The sequence below is a fragment of the Eucalyptus grandis genome, chromosome 11 (assembly GCF_016545825.1).
Source record: "Eucalyptus grandis isolate ANBG69807.140 chromosome 11, ASM1654582v1, whole genome shotgun sequence".
Taxonomy (NCBI): domain Eukaryota; kingdom Viridiplantae; phylum Streptophyta; class Magnoliopsida; order Myrtales; family Myrtaceae; genus Eucalyptus; species Eucalyptus grandis.
The window spans coordinates 37,103,593-37,124,657 of NC_052622.1; the positions used below are offsets into that span (position 1 = coordinate 37,103,593).

General features: G+C 36.4%; 1 protein-coding gene and 1 pseudogene across 1 annotated transcript; both read right to left on the bottom strand.

The window, feature by feature from the left end:
• Positions 1–4,771: 4,771 nt before the first annotated feature.
• LOC120289925 lies at positions 4,772–6,697 on the bottom strand (annotated as a pseudogene).
• Positions 6,698–12,427: 5,730 nt separating this feature from the next.
• On the bottom strand, positions 12,428–18,463 carry LOC104440379 (ankyrin repeat-containing protein NPR4). Its single transcript, XM_039305324.1, has 5 exons — positions 18,406–18,463; positions 16,181–16,600; positions 15,740–15,799; positions 13,242–13,543; positions 12,428–13,054 (listed from the first exon to the last, which is right to left on the bottom strand). Exons 1-5 carry the CDS (start codon positions 18,461–18,463, stop codon positions 12,428–12,430), a joined length of 1,467 nt encoding a protein of 488 aa, XP_039161258.1.
• Between the last annotated feature and the right edge of the window lie 2,602 nt (positions 18,464–21,065).

Here is a 21,065-nt window from a genome sequence, read left to right on the forward strand (position 1 = left end):
GGCAACTAAATCATATTATTCTACAGCAAATAAAACCGTATTCGATCAATATTTTCTCGCAAACTCATCATTCGAACCTAATGCCCCGTTCTTGACTGAAACAGGGCACGTACAGAGCATATGAAGGAGCTCACCTGGCGGACAAACGGCAAAAATCGATCGGCGACGGAAGAGAAGCTTACGCTTGGTTCACTCTTTCGCAGTAGATGAAACGCAATTCCTACGCAACTTCTGACTCCACAACCGTTCGAAACGGCTCGCGAATTGAGCTTCAATCGGAACTCCGAGGCTCGACAATGAGCTCCGGCGGTGATCTTTTCCGAGAAATCTCTCGCTCGAAAACGAGATAATCTCCCTCTTCCTGTCTCTATCTCTCGCGTCTTTTCTCTCCTTTCCGTTTCTCGGCCGAGCGTCCCTTCTCTGTTTCTTCATCTTGGCCGAGCGAGCACACCCCTTCTTCTTCTCCCAAATAATCCTTTTTCTGTTGTGTAACAGAATTCCCGGCCAACTGTACCCAAAAGAAGTAATGAGCTGGGTAAAGAGAGGGAGAGTGGGCTGGACGCGTAGCGGGCCGAGAGCTTGGTTAAAAGAAAATTGGGCTAGGTAAAACCAGGCCACCCGATTTTGATTTTTTTTTTTTTTTTTTTTTTTTTGGTAAGTCGATTTTGATTTTGATTCTTATTTGTTTTACTATTTTTTATTTTTATTATTTTTTATTTAACAAAAATAAGGTGTCAACAAAGCTACTGAGGCAAGTTCATTTGCTAACCTTTAGTCGAATAAAGCTATTGGCAAAACGGGCACCTCACTTTTGCGTAGTTCAAGGGCAAAAGTAAGGAACTTTAATTTGATTCAAGACAGAATTTATTTTAAATAGAAAGCTTTCATGTAAAATATAAATATAAAATTTTCATTTCTTGTTTTCATTTTCAAATTTCTTTGGTAGAAAATTTGGTTGCCATATTTGAAAATTTGAATCTTAAAACTGACGACGACAAAAATTTACTTTGTTACGTGCAAAGATTGCTTTTAGAAAACTACACCAAACATGTTTTTGTAATTTTGATTCCCGTTGAAAAGTCATACCTTTCACTCATCGATCATATTTTCAAGAAAATGGAAGGTGATATTTTCATGAAGCAAATGCATTCTAAATACCAGGAAAGATTTGATGGTGATTTTTTTAGATGGTGATGATACATGACTCAGCTAAAGAGGCAGAAATGTTGATTCGGCTAAGTTGACATTGATTTGGGGGCATTCCAAAGTGACCTTGTAAGACATTTTCTTTTTGGTCAAAAACCTAGTAAGACATTGAAGCGCTATAAAATTATATATGAATCTCTATGTCAATAATTGTATAGTTAGAAAGGTTTCGAGTATTCACAAAGTTCTAAGTGCAAGAGTTGCGAAATTTTTTTTAGAAAAAAAAAAAAGGTAAAAAGAGAATCCTTAAATTGCAAATTGAGGAGAGATTTGACGTTGACTAGGAATTCATCTTGCTTATGGCTATTTGAATAAGAGTTATGTTAACTTAGGACTTTCACCTTCAATCTTGATTGGTGAAATCATGCTCGCTACATCATCTTTATCAAGAAAAATATGAGAATAATAAATCCATATATACTTGTGACCTTCCTTATGGTGAAGTGGCTAAGCCCAGATACTATTTTCTTTCATTGCTACTTCATTTCAATACAACACAACACACTATGCAGAGAGGTTGCGGGAATTGGGCATGAGACCAGGGTCAAGCCTCTAGTGCCATTGACTATTCTCGCCGCATCATCCATAAAATAGGGTCACGATAGATGAAATCCCCAGGTTATGTTTATCATTTAAAAGCATTTAACATAGTAATTTACACTTTTACTTGGCAACCTTGCAAAGCCGTGAAGAATAGGAATAGGGGGGAGAAAGCAGGTGAAAGTCACGTTTATTGACTTTGGAACCAAAAAACTAGAAGAAAACTGTTTTATAACAGTGGAGAACAATCCGATCATTTTGAAGGCTGGGTCCTTTAGACATTTATCCCTTGAAATGTTCATGCATAGATGTTGTAAAATAGAGGTTTCGGGAAGGAAATGTAGTACTTCATGTTGCTCCCTAGTCGTGCGTCCAATTTTGTTTTATGCTGGTGTTGGAACCTCTTATGTTGTGGATATTGCACAATTTTTGCTTTTGTTACACCCTTCTCTTGTCCACAGGTGGTCAATGCTGCAGCAATTGTAGATCCTCTATCTAATCAAGCGATTGCTGGGGCATGTGATGAAGTCTGCTCTCGGCAAACTCCAAAAACAGAAGTTGGTGCTGAATGTAGTAGTTCCACCTAATCTTCTGCTGAAATTACTCAATGGACAAAGCATGAATCATGTCTTCAACGCTGTTCCTCAGGTGGGGCAGAGCAAGTTGAGACATCCATTTCTTCTCTACATCCGCGATGGTGGGTAGATGAACAGACTGGCAGGAGCTCTTAATTTTGGCACCCATTGCGACATGCTGCGATGGTGGCCATTGAATCATCTGCTGCCAGGGACAGACGCTTATTCCCTGATGTGAGATACAAAGATGAAGCTACCATTTCAACCAAAAAAAAAAAGATGAAGCTACCAAAGAGAAGTTTATTCAATCTCCTGCAAAGTCTCAAGCAAAAAGACGGAAAACTGATGGCAACGACTTAAGCTTTTCCTCTACATGTGAAGGAAATCCTGGCAAGCCTTTCTAGCATGACAATGGCATCTAAGTATCATCTGCTTATTTGTTATAAAGTGCATCATCTTTTCTCAACATTTGTGAATATCATCATACTATTTCATTTGTTATTGCTCAACTCAAACTCCGATTAGCTCTCGGATGGTTGCTTGGGTGCATGTTATAATCATCCCTTGGTCAATTTCATTGTCTTGATAGACTTGCTAATAGTCAACTCTGTATATACAATGATTATTAAGTGAACACCTTTTCATGGCAATGCTTACTCAACCAATAATACATGCACTGTCCACCAATTAACTAGTTGGCACTGAACATGAAATGCTTGAGGATCATTTGGCACTGAACATATGGAACCAATTATTGTATTTGATTCTATAGATCGATTCTCTGCTTCTCCACTATTTCCATGAGCAGTATCATCTTTTTCATCATTGTTGACCTGGATTCCCACAATTATATAGGTGTCAGTGCCAAGATGAAATATCGTCAGATTAAATGGAAAGATCTCTCTAGTAGACCGTATTTATGCACTGGCAATGACATCTACCTTGTTTGGGAACCATGCACAATGTAAGTTAAACGAATCAGCTGCAACTATCTGGTTTGGTGCATGTGCAGCCTATTTGACTTATTACCCTTTGCCCAAAATATCTAAGATTCTGCCTGGGACAGTACTGGTTCATTGCAAATGCACTTTGCATTCCTGTCCTCTTTGTAGATTAGAATTTTTCACATTTGAGATCTGGAGAAAATAAAATGGAGAGTTGCAATTCATTTGGCGTAACAAGTGTTAAGAGTTGTAGATATTTTGAAATAGAGTGATGAAATTCCTGATATTGAACTTTTCTGCTACATCTTGTCTTGTTTAAAGTGTGCAGTGGCACTTGTGCATCAGAGAATCAGGCGTGTGTTTTACGCTTTGCCAAATCTGAGTGCGGGAGCGTTGGGCAGCGTTCACCGGCTACAGGGAGAAAAAAAGCTTGAATCATCAATACGTGGTGTTCAGGGTTGTGGTGCCACAGGATATCCTCGACAAAGCCAAAACATCGATATCTGGGAGCCAAGAATGAGAATGTCGATTTGAGGGTGCCTCCCATTTTGCAGGAAGAAGATAGTAGGAAGATTGTATTGCATCATTTATCTTCTTGGTCATCAGATTTTGGACTTCTTTTTCCCCTTTCTAATCTTGTTCGAGTTATGTATTGCATTTAGATGCCCATATTTAAGTAGTAGATATTCCACAGTTATTATAAAGTTGGCCCTCGTGCTTTATTCTTATGAATGAGAGAATAAAATATGCAGAGCAAGGAACGAGAGAGATGGTATAGTAATTGGGAGAGAAGCATCTGAAAGACTCACTAAATGGCTTCGAAGACTAGGAGTGGTGACTTGCGAGTATAGCATGTTGCTCAACTCCATTATCATGTATGTTATGGCCTCTTGACCATTTCTGGAGATGTCTTGTTGAGTTGAATTGCCCACTAGCTTGAAATTGGCTTTAGGATTGGGCAACTTCTTTGAAAGACCCAGTCTGTAACTTATTCGAAGAGTTCGTGATCCCTGTCCTTCCATTGCCTTGTAATGATGCATCTCTGCTCTTCTAAGATCTTTTGAACAATTTGTGAACTCAAAGTTTTTATAGCAAGGTTAATTTTTCAGGTTATAGCTCCGGTAGATCAGTCGTCTTATTTAGTTTTGCAGCTAGTGAGTTTGGTACCATAACTTTCCCCAAAGGAGCGCTAATGTGCATTTGTTCAATCAGAAGGGCTCACAATACAACAATTGATGAATTTTACTTATATTTTGAAGCTACGACAATGGACTCAACAACCCTAGGGTGCAAAAGCTTTTACAGCTGAGCCAAGAAGGGGATACAAAGACATGCTACTTAATTGAAACAAGAATTTGCTTGTACTTTTTAAAGACGGTGGAACATCTCCTTATTCTTCAAATCTTTACACTCATTTTGCAACTTGCATAGAGAGAGACTTGGCAAATTCTATACACGAAAGGGGTCCTTTGAATTGCTCGGCTTGAATTGCTCGGCAAAATTTGCTTCGACATCGAATCCTAGATTCAGCTCATATCGAGATGTCAAACATGTTCTTCACCAAGTTGTCCATCATCTGATTCGCGACTTCCATGGTGCATTGTATGTCCGAACACCAATTCTCGAACTTACCATACAATGTGGACGGGGACGGGTCCTTGTTAGCTTCGGGAGTTTGAGTGGGCAAGAGGACAGGGGAAGAACCGGCAAGTTGTCACAGTTGCAGATCTCGATCATGTGACCGTCCAGGTCGTGGAAGAACAGCTGATCGACCTTGATGCCGCCTTCTTCGACGACTGTGGTCACGTACTCAATGTTCATATCTTCCGGCTTCTTCATCACGAGCTTCATGTCGGAGCACTGGAAGGAGATGTGGTTGTCCTAGGGATTTATCGCCCCTTTCTTTGCAGGAACATCCTCCACTTCAAGCAAATGGATGCCAATTCCATAGTTGAACAGCATGAAAACGAGAAGGGCCGATTCTGTTATCAAATCCGGTCCGCGCCATCAACTCGCGTATCGAACATTTTTCTTGAATTCGACAATTTCGCAAAAGAGGAAAAAGTCAACAAGATTCCCAAAGACTAGTACTATACATGTAGGTACCAAAAGAACTAAACATCCGCCTAAACAGAACTGCCTCGAAGAAGCTATCAGGTGATGATGGATTGGAGACTTGTTCTTATTTAACTAGTCAAGGTAAGAGTGTCAAGTCAAAAGAGTTGGTGGGAAGTGGACACAATCTGGTTATCCCAAATTTTGGATAATCAACCTACCTGCTTTAGAAGCAGGATTTTGTAATTGGATTTTTGATTTTTTTTTTCCCGAAACACTTGTTAAGCATTTAATTATCCCAAAAAAATTACTTTAGAAAATTTTAAATATCTGTAATGATTGTCTCGCCAGCGCACTTGGGGCCCTTTGCTAAATTAGAAATGAGGAAATTAACGCCCCCCCCCAAAAAAAAAAAAAAAAAAATGATAAACGCACCCCAAAAGGGAAACCCACATCACCTCATGTTTACTCCTTTGCTTCTTTTCCACGCTAAACGAAGTCACTTCAGAAAGGCTGCTAACAATATAAAAGGGCAAAACAAGCTGTTCTAAGCACGAATCAAGCAAAGTTAAGTCTAAAATGCTTTAATATCTCAAAAGACTTCTGTAGGTCCAAATGGTTTGATGATGAAGACCACGTTGGAGTAAATTTCTTTAAAAGCTCTCAAAACTATAACCAAAAAAAAAAAAAAAAAAAAAAAAACCACAATTTGGTTTCAAAGATGACATGATAAAAGGTTTTGGTGGTTCATAAAGACAGGAATTTGGAGAAAACATGTTTCTCACTATAAGCTGAGCCTCATTTCAAAAGCTTCTTGTTGATTTGAGTGAAATGGTGTGAAAACATTCATGTAGGACGGCTAATTCGTGATGCGAGAATCATTCTTTCGACTACCACCAAACATCACCAAGTAAGCTAGAGACGAGCCGAGAGATCTACGTGCTCTAACCACACTTACATTTCCCGTCCGACCGGACTGACCGAAACATGTACAAAGAAATGCCCACATCTAAGACCGGGGTCAGTACCACGATGCGTACACCCTGGTCCGACCGATGTAGTACGAGTTTCAAAGCATTGATTTCGAGCGAGTCCGACAAGGGAAGCAAAGTGGGCCAAAGCGAAAAATTAAAAGGGGCATAGTAGGATTTATCAGGCGCCTTCGAAGTTGGAGGATGAGGGGCTCTTGATGAGGACGAAGCCCAGGACACGCTCGTAAAACTTCCCGGACTCGGCCACCGACTTGCACACGAACGAGACGTGGTTCAACGAGAGCAGGGGCAGCTTCGGCTGCTGATGCATTGACGAGGAGGAGGAAGACTCCCTCAACCATCTCTGCATCTCCTCCTCCTCTGCGCTCACTATCTCTTTCCCCATCCGTGTGTTTGTGTGAATGATGCTGAGTGTTCGCGAGCTTGATAAAGTGAGCAGAATAATATGACATGAGTGAAGGAGGAGGGGAGGGTTTACATTACATGAAGGCGGAGCCAGCACCAAAGTGAGATATCACGCGTCTTTTGAGGCAGCAAAAATCTCTCTCATCACGCCCAAAAGAAAAAGGAAAGAGAGAGAGAGAGAGAGAGAGAGAGAGAGAAATTGCAAAAATATATATGATAATATGAGAGCCCTTTCTAATAAGTGACGAATTAAGAAGGCTTTTTTTTTTTTTAAACAATAAATCGAGAATAAGTCCTAGAGAATCGGTGAGATTAATGCGTTTTATTAGAAATGATGGTGTAGGAAGTTTCTTATTTAATTTTTTTGTTTCAAAATGTTACCAATTTCACTTTCTACCGTAAAGGATAACATTATGGCCGTAATTGTTTATGTGTATATATGTATGATCAAATTTTTTATATCAGTAAATAAAAGTCATGTATATTCGACAGTCCTTTTTTTATTTTTTTATTTAGCATCTCTCTTCTTTGAAAGGGCAAGTGATCAAGAATTCAAGTTAAGTACCGACGATTTTGGTGAAGACAAGGAGTGAAAACCGATGGTTTTGTTTTGTTTTGTTTTGTTTTTTTGCCGATTCTACTCTATTCATATTCTAACTATCACTTTTAGACTTTTGCCATGCCTCCTTGCAGGGCTTAGGAGTCGAAACTCACATTTGAAACTAATTCGTCCTCACCTCAACCCTCCTGAGAAAGTGAAAATTCAAATCCCCCACCTCATTCTTTTATGTTTAAAGGGTGGCTATTATGGTTAAAAAACCGATGGTTCAAAAGTATGATTTTTGTAATTATTAATTTTTAAATTAGATATGTGTGATTACGTCTACATCCTTCAATCCTTCATATTGATCAATAAAGAAATGAAAGTGACCAATAATTCAAATAATGGAAAAAAAAAACTCTGCTTAAATAGCCTCCAGCTACTAATTACAACATTCTGTTCTTTATGTAAATTCTGAAATTTACCGATGTAAATCTACCTTTTCCACTTTACAATAATAAAAATTGACGCCATATAATTATGTGAACTTCTAAAACATTATGGAGATCACAACACGATTTCACTAATTTAATCTTTAAAGCATGTCTAACAAGTTTTTGTTATGGTCACAACTATCAACATCGCTTAAACAATTATTATTCTATTTGGGATACGTGTCACCATGTACTTTGTAGCTAGAATTGCCCTTCCTCCCGCTTAAAATGACTCGATGATGAATAAATAAATAAATAAAAAGAAAGAGAAAAAAATTAATACCATAAAATATTTAATATTTATTGTGATATGAATACCTGAATTTTTACTGTGTCAAAAAAATCATAAATTATGCCAATCGCTAAGCTAATCTCTCAATTTTTTAAAGAAAAAATTACACAATCTATACTAAACATATTGTATGGATATTGGTTCATTTCTAAATTTTTGTGCGAAATTGCCATTTAGTCTGATCGCTCACATGCAATCCAATTGTCATTGGTAATCTTATGTAGCACATCACCACATTCACAATTTTCGGCGAAAATTGGCCAATAGGAGTAGGTTAGAATTTCGCACAAAGGTTTGTAATTAAATTTGTAAAATTGAAAAGTTTAGGATTAACTCGACAGTCATATAAAATATGGTTTATGACGATTTCCCCCATTTTAACCTTAAACTTGGACCAACGTGATGAGAATCGAGGATTTTTTTATCACACTATGCAATTTGAGAATTTCTATGACATATAAATTAGGGTATTAATGTTATAGTGTCTATATTTAGAATTTTTTATGGTACTTTCTTTTAAAAATAAGGGAAGCATAAAAGCCATTTTTTTAACATAAAAGCTATTTGAATTGGAGCTACAGCAAGCGAAAGTGAAGACAACGTATGAACAGGTGTGAGGAGTGTAAAAACGGACCGATAATCATTAGAATTACATAAATGTAAGCGATTTCAAGTTTCATATAGGTTTCTTATTTTTTGAAACCTAAAACCTACTATGCATATCCAAAAATTTGGAACCTACCCTGATTCTAGATTCCATCTATATTATCAATTGAACGATTGCAGTGAATTAAAATCATTAATGATCATTACTTATTGCTACAATTTACTGACCATAACTTATATGTAGACATATGAAAAATATGAACATTAATAAAATAAAATTCTTAATCATAAAATAAAAATTCAAACTAGTGCTTCTAGAATATACATTCATTATCAAACGATATGGAATATCATAGGATTGTATAAAGACATGGACTAAGAAAAACATTAAAACTAAAACGTTGCCATATGCAGCCTTATTATTCATTGAAAGTTGTTTATTTTCCCGGTTAGTTCTTAGACGCTTCGGGTTTATGTTATGAGAATGAAACTGAAAGCCAAGCGGTGGGGGTGAAAGAAAAAAGAAATAGAAAAAGGTAACAAAAAGAAGAGAAAAAAGACAAAATAGGGAGGAGTGAATTAGCATGGGTTAGCGACCCAAAAAAAAAATTAGTATGGGTTTAATTGATTAATTAGGTTTGGGCTAGAACGCGTTTGGGTTTTGATGGACGTGGGCTCAAAATTAGCTTGTTGAGTTTGGGCTCACCTCCAGTTATAATAACACTGGAAGATTTTGATGTTAAAGTGGGCTAGGTTCGTTTAAGGAATGGGCTGATATTTTAGTGAGCCGGAGATGGCTGGTCTGAGAAAAGAAAATATAAATGGGCTGGAGGCTCCGAGTGGGCTAAGAATTTTATGGGCTGACTTGGTTAATTCGGAATGGGCTCTAGGGTTGGTCCGGATTTAGTCGAGCCGGGTCACCTAGCCCGACTTTTTTAAAATAATATTAAAATTCATAAAAAAATTAAAAAAGAAAGCATAAAAATTTAAAAATGATAAAAAAATATTCAAAATTCATAAAATTCATAAAAAATATTTTAAAATATAGAAAATTATTAAAATGTTAGAAAAATCGAATCCCTAAAAGTCCAAAAAAATTCCAAAAAATTTCAAAAAAATTATAATTCCTCGAAAAGGGTTTAAAATGGTTTTTGGGTAGTTTTCTCCTAAAAGTGTGGGAAAATCTTGGATAAAAATTATGCTCAAAATTGAACAAACCTAGAGCTTTACAATAAGGTTTAAATGTTTCTTTTTGAGATAAATGCCTTTGCTTGCACTCTTTCAAAATGTTGATTGTTTTTCTCTCTTAGCCTAGTTAGAAATGGTTGCTGATTTTTATTTTAATAATTGCGCACCCATATTATCACCTCATAATTAATGGATAAGCTTAAAATCAATTATGAATGGAATTGAACAAGATTAGATACCGAAATGACACTAATTGATTAATTAGTATAATCAAGATATTGACCCTAGATTCTCTAATTTCATAGGAAGTGAGGTATACTCCATTGCCTCACTTCCCCAGTAGGCCAATGATGACTCCTCATTTGAAAATCCTCATAGCGTCATTTGAAGCCAAAATTGAATACCCCAACGTTGCACAAGGTATGGGCTTGGAAGAGCCTGTGCCTAAACGAGAGTATGGGTCTACCTTTAGGCGATATCCCTAAATTTGTGTCCTTTTCCCTCGGGACGAAAAGGGTAGGTCGCGGCAACTATGTACTAAGCATCATATACAAGAGGTAAACTAGTGGAAAATTTAAAATAATATGCATGTCGGTGGATTAAAATATATATATTTAAAGAGACATATAGTTCAAACAATCCTAAATGGCAACTTCACAAAATTGTTTAGGCAAGGGGTGAGATCGAGTTTAGTTAAGATAGGAGGGAAAATTGTTCAAAAATTCTCAAACCTATTAATATTTCAATTTTGCCAATTGAATTTTAAACTTTTTAATTTTTTGCTAATTGAATACAACTGATCGACCAAAAAGAAAAAAGAAACAGCTGGCACACCTTAACTGAAAATTGTTGACATGGATGTTGACTATTTTAGATAGCACAACTGAGGCTGACATGAACAATTTTAATAATATTTGTAAAAAAAAATTCATTTTTTTTTGTTGCTTTTCAAGCCTAGTGAGAAATGAGCAACTCTCCCTAGCCATTAGGCAAGGCCTTGCCAACCCTCAGTGTCCCTTGGGCGAGAGCCATAAGGTCATGTCACATAAGATAGTTGACATCAATATTAGTGATTTTCGGTCAAAATTGGTCGAATGGACTTAATCAACAAAAAGTGAAAATATTTAGGATTAAATTGGTATAATTAAAAGATTTAGGATTGAATTGGTATAAATGCAATAGTTTTATGACTTTGTTGGTTGTTATCCTAAGGAAGCTAGCCCTAGTTGGTGCTACTCATGGCTTAGCCAATTTGCCTTAGGACTCAAGCCCATTGTGTCATACATAGAGACTTCAAGGCGAGCAACATATTATGGGAATGTGATTTTATGCCCAAAGTGTCAAATTTCAGTTTGGCTCGCACCACTATGGATGAGGAAAATAGACGCATTTGTAAATGTGTCATGGAAACCTTCAGGTTAGGAAACTCCTCTCTTGTTCAAATAGTTCCTTTGGTTTCTCATCTCATACTCTTTGGTTAATTCTAAATGTGTCGGTCGTAAATGTTGGTCCAAAGCAATATAAGATCAGTTGATTAGAAAGAATCGGTATCCTATTCCCCGAAACTTCAATCGTAACATCACAAGGTGAATTGAAAACAAACTTTGCTCTTGCTTACTTTTTCTGGACTAATGGTCTCGAATGGCGTGCAGAAGTATCCGTTTGCTCATAGGCAATTTGTTCTTTGATGTTTGGTCATTGAGACGTGACCTTGGAGATTCTAAGTCGTTTGCCCCGAGGGTATATCTAATTTGGTCATCTTGTCACGACATTGAAACGTCTCCACATATTGATTGCATCCAGGTACGTTGATTCTCCTCCCTTCACTGTCCGGCCAGGTGCTTGGTGTATTAGCGCTATTCACCAAAGAAACGTCTAAGCCTTTTGCTGCTATGATCACAGAGAGACCTGAAAGAGGCTAAAGTCATGGTGAGGGGGGAGTGCGGGATTTTGATGGCTATGTCTCTGATGGAGTTGGGGCTGCTGTTAACGAGCATTGTGCACCGTTCCTGGGTGAGAAGTTAGGAAGGGGTGATGTGGCGGAGAAGAAGCGGAGCATGATGATCATGGAAGTGCACGAAGCATCGATGGCCAACGCGGCTAAGATGGCGGAGGTCAAAGCCAAGGATTTGGATGAGAGGATGCGGCGGAAGTGTGGGCAGTGGGCGAAGACTGATTTTGAAGGTTGAGCTTCCATTGAACTAAAATAGTTGTTTGCTTGGCTTGCCATATGAGGATTTCCTTGTGTTGGGCCACTACTTGGGTGGCCATCTTTTGTAGGATAGAGAATTTCTATTGATGAACCCTATCAATATTAAATATTGATGGCTGTGTTGCCAGTTCTTTGAAGAATTGGATTCACCTTAGTAGTTAATACAACGAGAAATGAGGTAATTGCTCACTGTTTGGGGTAAAAAAAACCAAATCCCATAGGTATGGTGTGCATTTGATAGCACACATTAAACTTAAGCTAAGTATGGCTAATGTCATACCTCAATAGTCTTAAAACATGAGTGCATTTCACACACAATAACAAGTGCAAACAAAGATCACATCACGAATGTCCTTGTTCCATAACAATAGTAGAAATCAGTTCCAAATCTTCACGGGACAATAAAGGCGAGGCCGATAGGTGGATTCAACCATTTCAACATACAAGGGAAGCTGTAGGATTGCAAATAATATGACAGGGACGGCATCCAACAAAGTAATGGGGATGTAAATCCACTCCCATCGTCTGCTTAGGACGATCGTAAGAATAGAGCCAAAAGCCATGAGCATAAAGGCCAAAGAGAGAAAGAGAAAGGTGAGGCCCAATATCATTTTTCTTGGTAGTGAGTGGAGGAAATCTTTTGTGGCATAGCGCGAAGTTAGAATAGCCAAGAACATCAAGGTGGTGGTGATGGAGGAGAAGAGAGCTAGAGCGTCCGTAATCGCGAATACCATGAATGAGGTCGTCTTCAAAAAGATTGGGATCCCTCTATTGTCGTTGCCTCCAGGTACAGTAAAAGCTGCAGCAAAAGCTACTGTAATGATGAGAGTCGCTACAAGGGTACAAGATGATGATGTATCCTTCATCCATTGTCCTGCGTCTTGGAGCAAATCTTTGCGCTGTTCTACAAAAACTTCCCAGTACATTTTCCCACTCCTTTCATTCGTTGGTTCCAATTCCAGACTTTTAGAAGAAGGATCGCTTTCGTCTTTCTTCACCTTCATCTATCAAAACAAATGTAAATTAAAGAGCACAAAAGGGTGGCAAAACAAATAAGGTGAACCAACCTTGAATTTTAGACTTTTAAATAGAGGAGAGCTCCTATCTTCCAGTGCCTTCAGAAAATTAAGGACGTCTATTAACATGAATGTAAATAAATTAAAGAGTGGCAAGCAAATATAGTGAACCGACCTCAAACCATTGAAGTTCCCTTTGCATAAGAAAAGCTGACCCAGAAAAATCTGCCGGTGCATATCCTGGTGACCATCCTACTACTGCCTCCATCAGGTCGTGGTTCCTCTGAATGTCGTACCTCAATTTTGGAATTGTGTCGTATGCATTCATTACTCTAAACAACTCAACATGCCGTCCCCTCACAACTTCTTCAATCAGTTCTTTTGTGAATTCTATATCCCACATCAGTTCCGGATATTGCTTAAGACATAACTTGACAATTTCAGATATTCCATTGGATGCAGCTTCAAGGACAATGGCTGAAGTCAATTGGAGTAATTTAGGAGTTTTCATAGGATTCTTTTTTTTTTTTTTTTTCGGTAAGTATTCTTCAACGCTTTAAAAACTAGAATTGCTAACTCAAGCCAGCATTTGTGCCGTAACTTCAATTCTCCAATCCTGTTGATAAAAGGTGCTACACGTAACACTAGATGAGCAATTTTGCCTGCGATGAAAATTCAAAAGGTTATAGAGGCTTTCGCATTTGGGTCGTGATCTTATGTGTGGAGACACGCATGTGTGTAGTAGTTGAGAAGAGAATGATGAATTTAATGTATTAATTAGGGAGCAAACTTCATATGGCTTGAAAATCAAAATGCATGTATCAGAGAACAAATTGATTTATGGATGAACACACACAATGTCATGAAGGAAAAAGAGTTAAGAAAAATGGATACATTCAGCAATTGATCGATAGATCAATTTTCTACCTAACTATTTTTTACAAATTCTCCTATTGGATACATGTCGATTGGACTTTAAATTGAATGAAATCCAATCATATGTAATATATGAATCGAGAATCAATCTATATTAAAAACTACGATCCTAAAGGGATACATCGAGCGCATTAATTTACAATATAAAATAGAGATCTCTAACCATGGATAAATTAGGTCATTTTTCTGTAGATACCACCGCATTTGTTTTTTCTTTTTTTGGTCTGAAGATACTATGCCAATTCGTATACATGGTTTTGTGTTGAGATTCCAGATTAATATCTTGGACCAAGGAATTGCTCGTTCTACCACCATTAAGAGGAGAGAAGCATCACGTCAGCAAATTAGGAATTGATGATGAACAAAAAGATACATATCACATTTGTGAAATGAAAATTGCGCATGTAATTAAATTTCATAATGCTCAATGTTAGAAAACAACTTGGATCAATCAGCCTCCCTGACTTGACAATCAAATTTACAATTCTCAATATTTCTACTTGGCAATCCAACATTAAGTAAGACTTCTCAAACAAATTATACAAATGTTAAGTGCGGCCCTATTTCCCTCTCCATTTTGGCTAAGAGACTCCTTTTTTCCAGTCAACTTACCGAAATAACCTCATTTCTCTCTTCAAAGTATTGTTTCTTTTCTTTATTATCAGTTTCATCAATTTCACAATAGAAATGCTCCATTATTACCTGACAAACTATCACTTTATCACACATCTTATTCTAACTTTGCCTAGAAAATGTTGTCAATTTTAATTTATGGTATTATATTTTCAAACGGGTTAAATTGTTAGAAGCATGATCACATGTCAAACATATTTATATTTAGATCATATCAAAATATTAACCAAGGATAAGAACATAAAGGAAAAAAAAAAGAGAAACTTCTTGTTGTTCTAGTCCAATTATGAAGAAAGTAACTATAATGATCATAGATTCAATCTCACATCAAGTGTATCCAAATTTTAAAACATGCTTAAAGCTTTCCTTTGAAAAATTCTGGTGTGAGTTTTAAAGTGAAGAAAGCGTAAATAAATTTTTAACCCCCATCCTGCAATTCATATTATAGTCTAAAAAGCCCAAAGAAAAAAGTTAAAATCAACGATGTTTAACTTTATAAACCTACAAACTTATTCTAGAGAACCACTCACAATGTCAAAATCGGCTAGATAATTAGATTAAATTTTAATTTTCAACTTTGAAATAAAGTTTCCCACAAACTATTTGATAAGAATATGCAATTAATTATGAATTTATCGGCCATCATAACTAGAATTTTCTAACCTTCTATATAAATTTTGTGATTAAAATATGATATAAAAAATGAAAATTAACAATCTTGTTTAGACAAGATAATAATAGGATAAATGATATTAAAATATCTTTTGGGTGTAATCTGACATTTATATTGTGAAATTGATAAGATTAGAGAGATGATAAAATTTTAGGCAGTTTTGTAGGTTAGTATAATATATAAAGAAACAATAATTTGGAGGGGTTATTTCGATTAGTTTCTTGGAAAAAATGAGTGTTTCAGCTAAAATGAGGGTGTAAATAGCGTTACTTGTTGTTCAATTAGAAATTAACTTGTTACACACATCATGATTTATATATTAATTGTATACACTGATGTAGTCCCTATCCCTTAACTTTTTATGAGTAAGATCTTTGAATGATATGCTTTTTGCCGTATTAGTCCATCCATCAGTAGATTAACAAAAATACCTCGAGCCATCTTGGTGTCTTTGACGTTGTGAGATGACGGATCAACCGAGGGAGGGATACCTAAAAAGGGAATAGATAGAATGAACACTATGAGGATAGAGTTGCTCTAATTGTGCATATCTAACAAAAGAAGCGCAAAAAGTACCTACATTGGTAAATACACTTTTCCCAAAAATTGAGTTGTGCTCCACTGCGGTAGTAAGACTTCGCGCCCGCTAAGTCGTTTAACAGGCCAAGGTTTTTGCTCACGTCAAAGTTCGTTAAGCTGGGGTTTTTGTTAGCTAAATATAAGAGTATGTCTTTTGGGACACAAGAACAAAAATATTAATTCAAGTAGACAGTGAATGAAATCAGATAAGATGAGTGAGTGTGAAATCCTACCCAAATGGCCAGCCTTAATAAGGTTGAGCATGGTATTATACTTTGGAATGGATTTCATACGTCTGGCTAGGTACCAGATAACCTCCTTTTGCTTAGGAGCACTTTCAGTAGCAATTGACAAGGCAACTCCTACACCTGATGCAGCAACTTTGTCAAGATCATCTACTAATTCCTTTACCCTTGGTATTCTTCCCGTCCGAGCAGCATGGTAGAGGGCACCCTGTAAAATGGGAGCTTTATTTTTCGCAGGGACGCGCTTAACCAGGTTTTCCATAAATTGATCTTGTCCGGCCGTAACCGCAATATTGCTCACAGTAGCTGGACCAATTTCTGAGGTCAAACCAATTTCTGAGGTCAAAATTATGGCCGTGATTGCTTCGGGATCATGATTGAGGATTTCCTCGGCACCTTTCCAATCACCTTTTACTGCGGCTTCAAACAATGATCGATACTTCTCAATGACCACCGGTTTTGGCTTAACTGCAAATATTGAATTTTAAGAGTCCTCAGATTTCGCACTTCTTGCTTTTAAGGTCAAGTGAAAGTGCAAAAACTTCCGATGAAATGCCAATCCAGATCAAGGGGCGGTCGTTACTTAACAGGCCTGTTTCCATGGGCGCCTTCCTTTACTCTTTGGAAGTCAGTTCTTTCTCTTTTTCTTCTTCTTGGGTTTTGTTTTCTTTTTCTTTTTTTTTTTTTTTTTTTGGGGGGGGGTGTTCTCAATTCAAATTGAAAGATATTATTATGCTTTTAAAATAACGGAAAGATCATGTTTTAAATTTTATGTCAGCATTTGCACGCCGTGAATTTAAATATTTCGAATTAAAAAACAAAAATGCAAGAAAAGTAAGATTTACAGAAAAGGAAAAAATTAAAAGTTAAAAGTGACAAACCTTTAGTTGTTTCGCAATCGTCTTAAGAAGTTTTATTAGTTGATGTGTCTTTTGAACTCGAGTCCATGAGAATCTCTTTGTGACCAAAAAGATAAATGAATATAGGTCATCTATTCAAGATTCATATCAAGGTCATTCATTGCATGGAATTTTTTTTGTATTAAACTTAGATAGTAAAATTTTAAACGAAAAATTAAACATTACACTGAAGAGATTTCCTGAGTTTTTTTTATTATTTTTTTTTTTTTTTTTTGAGATAGGTATTTCATAGTGAATGAGTTTTCTCGTTGCCACTGGTCTTATCCACAATATCATTCATAACTGATGAGCATGATCTTTTACTCTTTCAAAGTAAAAAAAAAAAAGAAAAAAAAGGGCTTTCTTAGTTATAATTCAAGATATTATTCAAAATTTTAAAATTATGATGAGATTATATTTAAATTCATAGTTTAACATTTATATGCTATAAATTTTTAGCGTTTCCGAGCAAAATAAAATGCAGTCAACACAAGATTTATGAAAAATGATGAACTAAAACTTCGAAGTGGCAAACCTTTAAGTGGTCCAAGACCGCCTTTTTTTTTCTTTTTTTTTTTTGGGTCGGTGTCCAAGACCGCCTTGAGAAGCTTTATCAGATGCTGTGCCTTCTGGATCAACGTCTGAGCGAACCTCTTCATATCAAAAAGAAAGAATAAGAACATCACCAATGTTATGATATTTATACGGCGCTCAATCGAGAGCTGACTTTTTTTTTCTTATCATTTGAGAGCCATATCAGTAAAAAATTATTTACTTGAGTGCCTATTCCAACAATTCATTCATTTATTTATTTTGGTAGAAAGAGAATTGTGCAACACATATCAACTTATTATGAATGACTTAGGCAAATCCTATTTAATAAACAGAAAAAGGAACGGCTTTCTTGGCAACGGCGTACACTGCACTGCTTCATCAAGAGAAGTTTGTATTTCTGAAAAATTGTTTTCTTTGTTGAAGTCCCCGTCCACACAAACATCTTGGATAATAGAAGGAAGAAAACCAGAGTTGACGCAAAACGCCTTTCTGAAACTTAAATGTTCCTTCAATTTAGGGGGGCGAAAAAGCTGAATAGTCACTCTAGAATCAATTTTTAAATGGGGACATTTTGCGTATTTACTGTTTGCTTGAAACGAATGGTCATGCCATGGGCTCGAGAAAATGAATCAACTGGCAGTATTTGGTGGCCACACATTCCTTTTGCATTTTTAGTACGTGAGAATTAAAATTTGTCGGCCTCTGTAATTAGTTCCAATTGAATATGCCGCCAAACTTGGTAAAGGAAACAAAGAAATTATAAGACCACATAGCTCATATCATAAATTTTTCTGGGTTGGGACATGAACATGTTTGTACCTGGTGGTGGTTCTGCAAAATCTGAATTTCCTTGTGTTTCACTTTCTTCCGGCGCCATTGAGTTTCTCTCCTCGTTGCAATCTTCAACAACAAAGTAAACGGAGGATGCAAAAATGGGTAAGATATTCAATTATCAAACAGTTTTAGTCTTTCTAGGCCGAGTTCATTCCTTCCTTATATACAAGTATCTCCCCCAATTCAAACCTACACCGAGAGCAAGTAATTGGATTACTTTTTTTTTTTTTTCAAAGCAGTTGAATTACTTGAGTGTAAAAAGGATTATCACTGGAAATAAAGACTAGACCTTTACAAGTTGGCAAGTAGGCTCAAGCTCTAGGGCCACACATAATTAGGTTCGGTACCTAGTGATGAAAATATTACTTGAAGGTGACTTTGTCTCTCTTTCTTATGATACAATTCATTCTATTCCTTGACACCAAAGGAGTCTTTACCGACTTAAGCTACTTCTTTCTCGAGCTCGGGAAAGTTATTCAAGCAAGTTATTTTGCAAGCTTTTTGCCGAATAAAGCTATCGGCAAAAACAAGCGTCTCACTTTGTTTGGTTCAAAAACAGGTATAAGGACAATAAAAGTGTTAAAAGTTTCGTCACTCGTAATAGTGACAATCATTTTTATTGACAAGTTATTTTTGGCTTAGAACAACAACATGATTTCCTTTTTGGAGATGACTATAGTGAATTGATTAGCTTACCAATCATGTCTTTAAAGGATGAGTCTTATGTAGTCTCTTAATGATAAGTAATTAAATATTCAAAACCCCTTTTCTTGCCGTCCGCTCTTGACGAAATTGCTTTGTTGGACAACCAACTGCCAATCCGATTTGCATTTCAAGTAGACATAGAAAATAGTTAGTCCTCGCAAGGTGACTGCTCGGACAAAACTTTCCGATAAGAGGAAATTTTCTGGTACTTAATTTAAATGATCTGGTCATTGAGTTCTTATGAGTGACGAAACTAGGATTGACAAAAAGCAGTGGCATCATCATCCAAAACTACGAGGGAACTCGTGCAGCCAAGTCATACCAAATTTAGGAGATTTGACTTTGAGTAATACATCTTGCTTTTTTGCTTACTGTTTTCTTGAGTCAGTCAACTGTATTTGAAGGCCACACATTGCTTTTGCATTTTTAGTTCGTTGTTGGAAATTTATTTATTTTTAGTCCCTGTATTTAGTTCCAATTACATCTGCCGCCAAACTAGATAAAGGAAACAAAGAAATTATAAGACCACATCACTTATACCATAAATTTTCTGGGTTGGAACATAAATATGTACCTGTTGGTGGTTCTGCAGGATTCGAATCTCCTTGTATTTCATTCGGTTGCGGCGCCATTGGGTTGCTCTCCTCGTTGTAGTCTTTCAACAACAAAGTAAATGGAGGATGCAAAAATGCGTAAGATATCCAATTATCTAAGAGTTTTGGTCCCCGAAGCGGAGTTCATTCCTTCTTTTTATAGAAGTACCTCACCTAATGTAAAGGTAATCCCCTATACCTAGTGCAAGTAAAGCATACTTGTTCTTTTTTTCCTTTTTTTATATTATAGTGGTTGGATTGAGTAAAAATGATTATCACTGGGAATATAAACTAGATCTATCCAAGTTGGCAAGCAAACTCAGACCCAGGCCACATGAAGATCATTAGGCTCATTCCCTAGAGATCGAACCATTGCTTTAAGGTGACTTTGTCCCTCTTTCTTATAATAAACTTCATTCCATCCCTTGACACCAATAGAGTCTTTACCAAATTAAGCCACTTCTTTCTCGGGCTTAGGCAAGCTATTAAGGCAAGTTAATTTGCAAGGCTTTAGCCAAATAATGCCATATGCAAAAATGAGTGCCTCAATTTTGTTTGGCCCAAAAGCACAAGTGAGAAACTTCAATTCCATAGATTTGCTTAATGTAGAAAATAACTAGATTTCTTCAAAATTTCTCTTTTTGACAAAAATAATTTTTATGGAAGTAAAATCTAAAAATAAAGAGAAAAACGTAATGCATTTAATATATGGGATATCCGCAATAAACAAGAACAAAACGTGTGATATTATTCAGATTTTAAAATTTATGAAAAGATTTTATTTAAAATTATATGTCAGTTTTTGGATGCTTGGAAGCTTAAAATGTTCTGGATTGAAAAGTCAAAATCCCTGAAACACGAGATTTATGAAAAATAAAAGTTCAAAGTGACAAACCTCTGGTTGTTTTGCAACCGTCTTGGGAAGCTTTACCAGTTACCATGCCTTGTGAACTCCCTTTTTCATGAACTTCTTTGTTACCATAAAGAGAAACGAATATAATCAACCTTAGAAAAGTTAATTACAGTTTGTATGCTTTATATCATGCACACTAGCTCAATCATTGCATGGAATTTTTTTTTTCATTAAACTTAGATGGTAAACTTTTAAACAAAAACAATTAACCTTAAACTTAACAAAGATCACGACTTTCTTTTCGAGATAGAAATTGTATCATGAATTAGTGGGACCTTCTAGCTTTCATATAGTGGACAATGCGATTTTACTAAGTTTTTGTCTCATTGCCACTGATCTTATCCATGATATCGTTAAGTAAATTATGAGCACATTCTTTTACTTTTTGGAAGTAAAAAAGTTTTTTTTTTGGGCTTTCTCAATTATAATTCAAG

Coding starts and splice junctions, on each gene's coding strand:
- LOC104440379 (XM_039305324.1), bottom strand. CDS start 18,463: ATGGCGCCGGAAGAAAGTGAAACACAAGGAAATTCAGATTTTGCAGAA. Junction 15,800..16,180: donor TATCTGGTACCTAGCCAGAC/GTATGAAATCCA, acceptor TTCCCTTTTTAG/GTATCCCTCCCTCGGTTGAT. Junction 13,055..13,241: donor GGGAACTTCAATGGTTTGAG/GTCGGTTCACTA, acceptor TTGTTTTGATAG/ATGAAGGTGAAGAAAGACGA.